At 55.0% G+C, this 10,986-nt stretch overlaps 2 protein-coding genes and 1 non-coding gene across 3 annotated transcripts; all 3 read right to left on the bottom strand.

The window, feature by feature from the left end:
• Positions 1–1,310: 1,310 nt before the first annotated feature.
• On the bottom strand, positions 1,311–2,432 carry Pmar_PMAR009590 (aspartyl protease, putative; the record flags this gene model as incomplete). The annotated part of the gene is made up of 1 exon (XM_002785313.1): positions 1,311–2,432. One exon carries the CDS (start codon positions 2,430–2,432, stop codon positions 1,311–1,313), a length of 1,122 nt encoding a protein of 373 aa, XP_002785359.1.
• Positions 2,433–3,980: 1,548 nt separating this feature from the next.
• Positions 3,981–9,370, bottom strand: Pmar_PMAR009591 (conserved hypothetical protein; the record flags this gene model as incomplete). Its single annotated transcript, XM_002785314.1, has 6 exons — positions 3,981–4,258; positions 4,295–5,816; positions 5,857–7,641; positions 7,884–8,558; positions 8,717–9,282; positions 9,313–9,370. Coding segments are annotated over 6 exons (4,884 nt in total), but the record flags the coding sequence as incomplete, so codon positions are not given.
• A 1,481-nt stretch (positions 9,371–10,851) lies between these two features.
• Pmar_PMAR009592 lies at positions 10,852–10,924 on the bottom strand. The gene has a single exon. It is a non-coding gene; the product is annotated as a tRNA-Ala (tRNA).
• Between the last annotated feature and the right edge of the window lie 62 nt (positions 10,925–10,986).

Below are 10,986 nucleotides of genomic sequence, written 5' to 3' on the forward strand. Positions count from 1 at the left end.
TGTCGATGTAACCGCTATGTCTCTCTCACTTCACCTACATATCCAGGATATGTAAGGACCTTACGATGAAAAGGCCAATGCGTCAGTATAGTTGTCCTAACAGCGCTTGCAATACTTCTCAGTCCAAAAGACGTACAGAGTGACTTGTGCTTCACTTCTATTAAGATAATAGTTAGGTTCCAAGCTTTGGGATCGGTTCGGGTTTAGTCCGAGACTCGGACTAAACCCGACTCCGAGTAGAGTCTACCCGGTAGACCATCCGAACTGGAGAAACGTGGTCGGAAACTGGGTGGTTTACAGCATGAAAATATCCATTTTCAGACGTATACACAATCCATTTTCCGTCCAGACACGAAAATCGCACGCCCGGAGGAGAAATATTGAGGAGCATTGTCCAGAGACAATGGAAAACTAGCCCATAGCTTGAGAGCGTGAACGACTGTTTCCCTCCTCGTTTGTAGCTCGTAATTTTTTATTTGTATATGCCTTACCGCGTGGGACAATCCGTCGTTTATTGGTACGACTTCGTGGAACATTGGAGGCTCCCACGGAGGAACCTCATTTCGCATGTATACGAAGGAGGTCTTATGTATCACGACCTAATGGCCTCCTTGAAGCAAGAAGTCGGGGAGGTCGATGAATGACGAGGGTTACAGTTACACCATGCAATCTCCTCCTAGGCGAGTACTAGGAACGCCGCTAAGCAGCGTCGAAATAAGAGGATGGAGCTAAAGATGATGGAACAGCGTGCGCAGTTGAGACCCCCGGATGGCTCGCATTCCAACCCATCTGTATCCAATCTGCCGCCTCGCACATCCGATCCGGCCAATCAATCCTGCCAAGTGTGATAATATCTCTGGCTCGTGCCACGAACCTCGTTGATGTATTGATCTATGCGCGAGCCACTGCGTGTGCCTGCCTTTTTTCCATTCTCATTTTTGCATGTAGTTGCCTGAGTAGTGAAACATGGTAGTGCTCTCGATCTTAGTTTTCGTCTCAGAATTCCATCGGTGATGTGTACGCACCATATTAATGGTGTTGCTAAGTTCCTCATTTGTTGACCTATAGCTACATTCTGGATCTCAACTGGGTCTCCTCTGCGCTTTATCGTTGACCATATACGGTATTATAATATAATCATTCAGATGATTGCTCGCCCTGCGAAATTGGTCTTACTAAACGCGAAATAGGCCTTTAAAAGGTGTATTAATGTTGAATACAGATTAAACTTTAACCCTAACCGAATCTTTAACCGTTAAAGAATACAATGAAATCACCTCTGAATAATCGCTGACGGAGAATAGAGTACACTATTTCGTCTTAGCAAAACCTATCTTATTATTTTGCTGGTCGAAGAGCAAGTAGCGCCCAGGAAGGACGAGGTTGCCAATGGCCCAGTGATCAATGGGGCTCACAGCGAATAGCAGTAAGCAGTGGCGATCATGGACCCTGATATATTGCTCTTGCGGGATCTCCAGGAAAACACCCTGTCCACCAACACCCTTCATCAGCAGTGTCACCGGCTGGAGGCTTTGGCGATCAGCGCAATTGACCTCAACTGAAAATGAGTAAGGCTTGAACTTGACAGGCTTGGTCGCAGTAGACTGGAGATACTCCAGAATTTTATCTCTGTAAGGTTTGGACATAAAAATGGCACTGGCGCCAGTGTCGATATAAGCAGGCTTGGGCTTCCCAAACTTGACCCCTTTTGATCCCACTTTCATTCCGATAAGTTCCACATCCCATTCATCCTTCGCACTTGGGACGAATACCATCGGCCCGACATACTTTATAGTATCTTGCCCGCCGAGGAGGAGTTCCCCAGCGGGTTTAGCTGCAGAGTTGAGATACACAGAGAACATGTTCTTCCATATGGGCCTCTGAGCCTTCGGTTTGTTCACCAATTGCTTGATTAACGGTACGTAAGGTGCCGTGCCTTTATTAGCGTACCCGAGTCCAAGTATTGACGTAGGGAGCGAACCATCAGAAGTGAAACCCGCCATCAGACCGAAGTCGATGTTCTCCACCTCCTCCCCTCCAAAATTAACTGTTCCCGAATGCTCAAACAATGTGACTTTCGAACCGTCGGCGAAGGTGAAGACTTTTGTGGGCCCAGGAGTGCACTCGGGAAGGCACGCATAACATTTGGAAGGAATAGTTTCACACCCACCGGGCTTGACACTTTCGTACCATTTGCGCCAAATGAAGAACGTTAGAGGAGATCCTGTATCAACCAATTGTCGGAAACTCATAGCGTCAACAGTGATGTCGGCGATGAGATAAAGATCTGCTCTACCAGGATCATATACATCTAGTGAGATTGGCAACCTTAGAATAAGCTCTGCGTGGACTAACGCGAGCAGAAGGAAGCGAGCGAAATAGAATGTCATCGCCTGGTCGAATCCTGAGGGGCCGAGAAAGCTCACACGCATTGTGTTTGTTATCTATCCGCAACTATCGAACACAAATATATCAAAGTTTAGTCTACCACATAGAGCGACTCGTAATACTATGACCGTAATACTAGACTAGAAGCAGGTAGTACAGCTCGCGTGACTTAGATTCGACCACGCTAAAGTCCGGCTCACGAATCACGAGAACTTGCCTCGCCAACTCCGTTGTAAATTAGCTCCGCAGCGCGGCCATAGGAGCATGCGAGCGCGAAGTCAAAGCAGAGAGAACTAGGGTCAAACGGTGGCGCCAGGGTGGCTGAAATATTTCATAGGGAAATATTTCAAGAATGTTTCAGTTAAATATTTCACGGAAAAAATTTCAGTGAAATATTTCACTTTTAGCGGATTTTTCGCCTTTTTGAGAGATATACGTCAGAACCTAGTGCTTGAGGACTCTCATCATAGATCACGGGTGTAGTTTTCGGAAAGAGTCAATTATCACAATAACATGATACACCCAGCCATGCAAAACAACAAATCGTCTTAATCTGTCTTATTCTGCGAGCCGGGGCAAGTGCTGAGCGGTCAGACTTCATCAGCTGGCCGCCGCTCTACTCGCTTGGGTCGGTCTTCGGCAGGCGGACCGCTGGGCGTTTTACGGCTCACCGAGCCAACTCGAGGTAAGGGGACAGCATTGGTGGTCACTGCTTCTGTGCTGCCTCCCTGGCTTCAAGCTTCGGTCCTCCGGGCCATCCACTCCTTGGCTACTCCTTTCCAGGCTTGACTCTCAGCTAGACTCCATTGATGGGGCGGCACTGTGGTGTGATCACCACTAGTTAACGTCATGAGGAGACAACCCAGGTGCCGGGGGATCCTAGTATTGGATTCCCACCACTCCTGCGCCAGTCGACATCCCGGAGGGTGCGCGAGGAGGGCCCGATCCATTTGAGAGATCTGGGCCGGCATGCATCGGGGTGCTCGGTCCCTGGGGCCCCTCCCAACTCTAAAGATGGCGAGGGGTGGAGCTAAGCTCTCTTTTCATTGTTTGGTGGCTCTTGGGACATGGGTGCATTAGTCGCAACCCGAGCCGTGCACTCAAGGCACTTGGCGATCGACCTCCTGTGTGGGCAAGACATCAGGGGTGTGCCATCCGCGACAATCGAGATCGCGTTCTCATGACGTTTCGGATCCGCGGGGGGTGTCCAACCAACCACCTGCCCCCATCGCCTGGCTCAAAGAGACATCCCGGAGGGTATGCCAAGGCGATCCGGTGTGGAGCTTGCCACGCCACCGGCACGGTCCGGCCTTAAGGGAGTCAGCATCAAGTCAGAGGCCCAGAAAGGGAGTCACCGCAGAGCTTCAAGCGACGGAGGAGCCTAACTATCCACACACGTGAAACAGCCTTCCACAGATTACACTGCTGCTGCCCCTTTCCTGAGGTGCCACAGCGTCGCGCTGCCTCCGACTATCGCCGCGCGTCGTAGGCCTTGGTCGCTGGGAGTAGTAGTTGTAGTGGTTATGGTAGTAGCTGAGCCGCTAGGCAGGCACCAGCGAGGCGCTGATGCAAGTCCGCACTAAGGGGTCCTCTTATGGCTGAGAGGAGTTCTCCGCTTCTCGGAGATTCTTCAGCCACTCGAAGGTCATCTTTGCCATCTTCAGAAGTGGCGCTCGATACCGTCGATCGAGGACTAATTTGTAGTCGTACTTGGGCATCACCTGGAGCAGCCTGGAGTCTCGTCTCGCGCCATCCAGCAGAGGACAGTCTCTGAGGATGTGCTTGACGTCTCCATCTGCATGCCCACATGGGCAGCTCGGGTCTGTCCTTAGCCCCATCGTGTGGCGGTGGTGGGGTGTGGGGGCGTGTCCTAAAATTAAGGCAGAGAGCTCGGGTGATGACTTACCAGCCTTCAAAAATCTCCTGGCGTGGGAAAATCCCCAAAGGAAGTCCCGTACGCTGGTGCCCAGAGTGGCTCGCTTGTCAAGCCACCAGGACCTTGTGTCCTTCTCCATCTGGGTCTTGAGCATGTGCTTCACATAGGAAGGAGGAACCATCATAGCAGCACCCCGGTCCAGGGGGAAGAGCTGCTTCCGGCCGGTGTTGGCCAGCTGGTCCACTGCTTCGTTCCATTGTACTCCTTCATGGCCCGGGCACCAGTTCAGCTGCACCTGGACGTGTAGGCCGAGATGGGCGATGTCACGAGCGATGGCCGATCTCTCGGTGGCTTCTCGGCCTCGGATCGTGCGGATGGAGGCCTGAGAGTCTGTGAAGAGAAGCCATTCTATACCTCTGTGAGCCGAGTGGCTCAGCCATCGCAGGGCTCTGCGGATGGCTTCTAACTCGCATTGGTGAATGGTGGCGAACCGCTCAAGCTTGAAGGCCTGGCGCTCCACCACTTCTCCTTCTTTGACAGCCAGGAAGGCCCCGCCGGCGCTATCGCCGAACTTTGAGCCATCCGTGTAGATAGCGGGGCCTCGGTAGGCGGATGCCAGTTCGACCGCTTCTTCTCTGGGGCGGATGGAGGCGGGGAGGGAGGGGAGCCACGGTGGGAGAGGATGGGTCTCTCGCCGGTCCACTCGCCATGACGACTCCGCCGCCTCAGGCCCAAGGGCCGCTGCTAGATCGCTGGGAGTACCTGTGGTGGCGCGGCATCTCCCTGCCAGCATTCTCAGTTGAATGCTAGCCGGGGTGACGCCAGCCATCATCATCGCCGCGGCGTGGGAAGCCGAGCGAGGGGCCCGAATAGCTATTCTCGCTGCCAGGCCGGACACGCTATCGACGGCTTTTGCCAGCTTCGGGTCCTCCAGTGCTTCCGCCCAGATGCTGACCGCGTGCCCGAGGAAGGGCAGCACGGCCAGCTGGTAGGTCTTCAGTATCCGCTTGGTGTCGAGCCCAGCCCGTTCCCAACCCAGGGCGTGCAATCGCCCTAGGCGGGAGCGAGCTTGGGCCGTCTTTCGCTTGATGTGCTCCCCGAAGAGCAATCGCTGGTCCACCGCCAGGCCTAGGATGGTGACGACCTTGGCGCGGCCGATGGCCTTACCATCGAGCATTAACGCAGATACCTGAAGCTTTGCAGGCGAGAGGTAATAACACTTACTGGGGTTGAGGCTGAGCCCGGAGGCTCTTGACCAGTCCGAGATCCGAGTCTCGATCTGCAGCCATCGCTCCCTAAACTCTCGGACGCCCTTGGTCGTCAGGACCAAGGTCTTATCATCGGCATAGAAAGTCGAGGTTAGGCCAGGGATGGGCCGGAGCAGCGACGCCAAAGATAGGGTGGAGTGGGAAACATAGAGGAGGGGTCCCAAGATGCTTCCTTGGGGGACCCCTCTCTCTAGCGAGATGGTCGCTTGGTCCGCTCCAAACTCCAGCTGGACGTGTTGCCCGGAGAGCAGGACTTTATCACGGTGCAGAGAAAAGAGCCACGCCTAGGCCTGAGAGCTGTTGGACGAGAAACGAATGCTTTACTGAATTGAAGGCATTGGACTCGTCCAGTGTGAGGAGGAGGGTCTGGTGACCCTTCCTCCCACACCCAGCTCGGTAGGCGTCGACGATCCTCTTCAGCGCCGTGTCGCAGCTTCGGCCTCGGCAGAAGCCGTGGATCTCTGGCACTCGGAACTTCTCTCCTAGGCCGTAGATGAGCCTTTCGGCTATCACCGACTCCAGCAGCTTCGAGGCGCACCTAAGGAGTACGATCGGGCGCCAGCCCGAGGCCTGGAAGATGTCGCGGCCGGGCTTGGCCAGGGCAATGCATTTGCCCTCCTTCCATTCGGCAGGAAACTCGCCGGACCTAAGGACGTCAGTGAAGGCCGTGGCCCATTTGGCCGCCAGCTCGGGCGCCGTCTTCTTCAGGACTTCAGCATTGACGCCGTCGCTCCCAGGGGCAGAGATCTTCAGACGGCCGATGGCTTCTAAGACCTCCTGTTCCGTCACAGCTGGGATGCGATCTGCCGGACCTACACCGACGCGAACCTGGGCCATCCCCTGGGACCGCCTAGGGTCCCGAGGGAATAGCTTCTCCAGCAGATGGGCTGCTTGGTTGGTGCTTGGATCGCCATTCAGAATCGCTGCTGCTGTCTTGCTCTTTGGCGGTCGGATGCACTTGGAGAAGTCTTGGAGGGACGCATAGAAGCGGTCCCTCGCTCTCTTCTTAGCTGCTCGGGCTTCTAACCTGAAAAGTCTTCTCCTTTCGGTTACCTCTTCTTTCCAGTGCTCGGTTCCGATGAGGTTGCCATCCCTCTTTGCCTTGTTCAGCTTCTTGGTAGCCTTGTTGAGGCTCTGCTTCAGCTTCGTCAGCTTGCGACTCCACCACGAAGGGGAGTCGCGACCCTCCATGACGGGGGTGTGGGCAGCGACAGCATCTGAAAGACCTGCCGAGATGGTCGCCGCAGACGAGTTGTCCGGGATGCCAGCTGCTGCTTCTCGAACCTTCTTGAAGTCGGTGAGACGCAGCTGTGGTCGCTTGGTATACTCGTGAGTGTCCTGTAAAGACACCCGAATTATCCTGTGGTCACTACCTGAGAACTCTTCGGAGAGTTTCCACTCATGTGGAGGGACTCTGCCGAAGGCGACCGTCACGTCAATGTGTGATGAGCCATTTCCACCCACAAAGGTGGGGGCCGGGAATAGGTCTGGCCTGTTGAGGATGGTTCCTCGGTGCTGCTGGCAGCACGTCTGGAACTCCTCTCCACGCTGCCAGCTGGGGCCGAGTTGGCCCAGGGTCTGTAGGTGGACCCTTGCGGGAGGCAGGGAACCCCAGAGATCTGAGGCTCCGTTGCAGTCCGCACCTAAAATCATCCCTCGGCCAACGTCCGAGGAGACAGCATCCTCCAGATGCTGAAGGGCCATCTCCCGACGAGGTAGGTCGGAGGGGTGAAGGTAGAGGGAACCTACGATGATAGTACTAGACGAGCTTCGCACCTTAACGGTGCAGAAGTCTCTGGCAGCCACCAAGGTGGTGCCAGATAAGCCGTTCTTCAGCAGGATAGCAGTGCCTTCTTTGTTGCCATGGTAGCTGTAGGTTGTAGGCGAAAACTGCTTGGGGAACTCCTGGCCTAAAATTATATCTGCTCCTAAGGAGCAAATCAGATCGGCGGCTGCTCGCCGCTTGCCCAGGTTGAGCTGCAGCAGCTCTAGCATTGCTGCGAGCGCTGAGCCACAGGGGCCGGGCCGTAGTTGGTCCTTGCCGCCATCCGTCGGCAGTGTGCCTCGACGGAAGGGCAGCCCGGATTGGTCGCCTGATGGTTGGTCTCCCTGCGGTGAGGGCGACCAGCCCGGGCTTGGGCCTCGTTGAAATCGCAGCAGTTGCGGCACCGCTCTTGGGCCGAGCTGCAGGCGGACCTCGCATGGGGGCCGCTGCATCTCGTGCAGCACTCAGGCAGCTTTTGCTGCCTTGAAGTGCAGCTGGCCGAGATGTGTCCCAGTCGGCTGCAAAAGAAGCAGACTGTGTAGTCTGCTGCTAACTGCCAGCGGGTCAAAAGGCGATTTAGTTTCACCTTTTGCCCGCTGGCTTCCAAGGACCTGAAAAAGTCGGAAGAGACCGCCATCACTAGGTTGGGGCCACGCCAGTGCAGGTTTTGCACGGCAGGCCCCGTCGCTCCTTGGCCGATGAGGCCCTCATTCTCCTCCTTCAGCTGTCGCTCCAAGGCCGTGGCAGAGACGTCCCTGGATAGGGCAGGAGAGAAGAGAATCACTCGAGGCGCCCTGCTCTGCTTAGGAGCAACTTCATATCCACGGAGTTTTGTACCTAAGTTGGCCAAAACCGCGGGCAGATGCCCACGGTCTTTGACCGACATCCCGAGGGACGAGCGTCCCACCGGGAATGTACCGGTGATTGTCACGTGGTCGGGAAGTGCCTGAAGAGCAGAGACCCTGAGCTTACTAAACTCCTCTTTGGAGAGAGGAGCTGGAGGGTTAGGGCCCGATGGCCGGATGATGATCACAGGCTTCTCGCCGCCGGCCGCCGCCTTCTTCGCCGCTGCCACGTGAGGGTTGCGGCGATTGCCGATGGTGGGGGCCTGTTGACGGCGGGGAGCAGGAGGACGCTGCTGCTGCTGTTGTGGAGCAGGGCGCGGGGGTTGGCGGCGTGGAGCCGGTGGTTGGCGCCTGGGTTGCTGCTGCTGCCGCTGCTGTTGGGTGGCAGGCTGCGGCTGACGAGTCGCCTGGGGTACCTGAGATGGCCCTGGAGGGCCGGGTCTGGGTGGGCCCCACCCGGTGGGGCAGCATTCTGCGCCTTGCGACCCCGACGCCGTCTCGTGACGGTCGTAAAGCCGTCAGCGGACACCTGCGGTACCTGGGGTACCTGAGATGCCGCAGAGGCACGACTTACCGGAGCCGAAAGGGGGCCCGGCAGAGTCGTCTGGCCGGCCTCTACCAGCTCCACAATGGAGTCTAGTAGGGCCATAATGGCCGGCCCTTGGGGGCCCAGCGACAAGGTGCCAATCAGGGTGCGCAAGAGCGCAATGATCTGCACCATTGCCGCCGGAACCGGCCCAGGGCCCTTCCCTTGCGGGGAGCACCGACCTTGTGGAGGAGGTAGAGGACCGGTAGAGTGATCTCGAGGGGAAGGCTCAGAGTCGTCAGGAAGATCGTAAGTAGGTTGAAGCTCGACGTCTTGGTGCGATGTGCCAACGGACGATTGACGTGCCCTGGAGCCGCGAGCCGCTTGGCGTACCTGAGAGCCAGCGGCAGGGCCCTTCCTTGCCTTACGAGCCTCGTAGGTCGCTAAGGCCTGAGGCCCCTCGCCACGGCAGGACTTCAGAGGCTTCCTAACGCGCTGAAGCGGCGGGACGGCGGAGGCCCTGGGAGGAGAGTCGTCGAGATCCTTCTCCAGTTGTTCCATGGTTATATCTTCACTCTCGGAAGGGGCCTCCGAGGCCCAGTCGAACTGAGAACCTGAACCGAGAACAGCCGGCGGTATGGTACCATTCCAGCAATTCTCCAGGCTGTGCGCTGGCGAGCCAGCAGCCTGGGCCTCGGAATCCTGATCAAGATTAAATTGCTGTGGTCCTTTCGATACCACATTTCCATCATCACTGGGACGGATACCCCCCCTTAGTGGGAGGGTTATCCCCGAGCTGGAGGCACGTCTCGCAGAGAGGGGTGGATCCACCTCCTCAAGGGCTATCGCCCTTCTCTGACCAGTGTCTTTAGTGGAAACTGGCTTCATCGAACAAACCAATACTGTCCCCTTAGAAGGAGACAAGTGAAAGGGAAGTGGGTAAAATGGGAAAAATCCCGGTTGAAGTAAAAAATACTCCAGTCGTACCACCGGCATTGATCTACCTATCCGATAGGACCTATTGCGTGCTCCTGCAGCCTGATTGTACTACTAGGGCGTATTTTCTGGCGGTGATATAGTCAACCCACCCGCAGGTATTGATCTTATGAAGAACAAAAATAGCCTCAGACAAGGTGTGCAAACTTTCGGTTATGGAATGCTGAAATTCAATGTAATGGAATTTCAAATATTTCACTTCTAGCGGATTTTTCGCCTTTTTGAGAGATATACGTCAGAACCTAGTGCTTGAGGACTTCCATCATAGATCACGGGTGTAGTTGGCTCCATCAACCAATACTGTCCCCTTAGAAGGGGACAAGTGAAAGGGAAGTGGGTAAAATGGGAAAAATCCCGGTTGAATTTTCGGGTTTCGGGTTTCCAACACTTCTACTACCCTAAAAGCTTGCCTGCGTCTCTACTTGGCACACCCTGAAGATTACTGCCTCCTCTGCCTTGGAGCTATGATCTAGTGCAGAATCTAAGTTTATCAGCTTATACGTTACTATTGTGAGCAAGAACGTTACGACCATATTTCAATGGCGGGTCGGTGGCTTGGGTCTCTGATCATGCTCCGACTCCACTGTCGCCTTAGCCATGCACGAATTGCTGAGTGTGGCGGACCGGAGTCTATTCCGAGGCAACTTTAAATAACAATCGATAATCTGTGATCTTGTGAATGAAATTAGCTTTTCGTCGACAAGTTGTCTAATTTCGGGATGTAAAACTCTCCTTAATGCTTACCAGATGTCCACCACTAACCTTGTGAATAAGGCGAATGGGCGAAATTTATGCGCAGTTGGCGTTGGGCGAGGCTGAAGCAGCACGTTCTTGTGGGGCGGAGCAGCTTACTACACGATTTCAGAGGTTTGTGAAACTGCAGGGCCTACCAGTGTGGGTTCCACAGCAATATTTCTGGCAGCGGTGCCGCAGTGCAAACGTAGCACACCTCATAATATTTTTCCATGTCAGCACGATTATAGTACCACGCCTCGACCGTATCTATACTAGGTGAGAGATGTAATAAAAAATCCGGAATAGTCATCGACTGATCAGATGAAAAGATGTCGCCACTAGGATATGAGCGTGGATGAAGTCCGCGGAGCCGAGTTTTTCATCGTAGGGAGCGACCCTGTACACGGTACACTGATTAACGATGGAAGAACCCAGACGAGTAGAGAGAAATGTGGAGAATCCGGGTATCGAGCCCGGTGCCTCTCGCATGCAAAGCGAGCGCTCTACCATTTGAGCTAAACCCCCAGATCAAAGGGTAAGATTAGTATTTCGAAGAACCCACGGGGCGGGTAGTATACCTTCCCCTC

This window comes from Perkinsus marinus (assembly GCF_000006405.1).
Source record: "Perkinsus marinus ATCC 50983 genomic scaffold scf_1104296933122, whole genome shotgun sequence".
Taxonomy (NCBI): Eukaryota; Perkinsozoa; order Perkinsida; family Perkinsidae; genus Perkinsus; species Perkinsus marinus.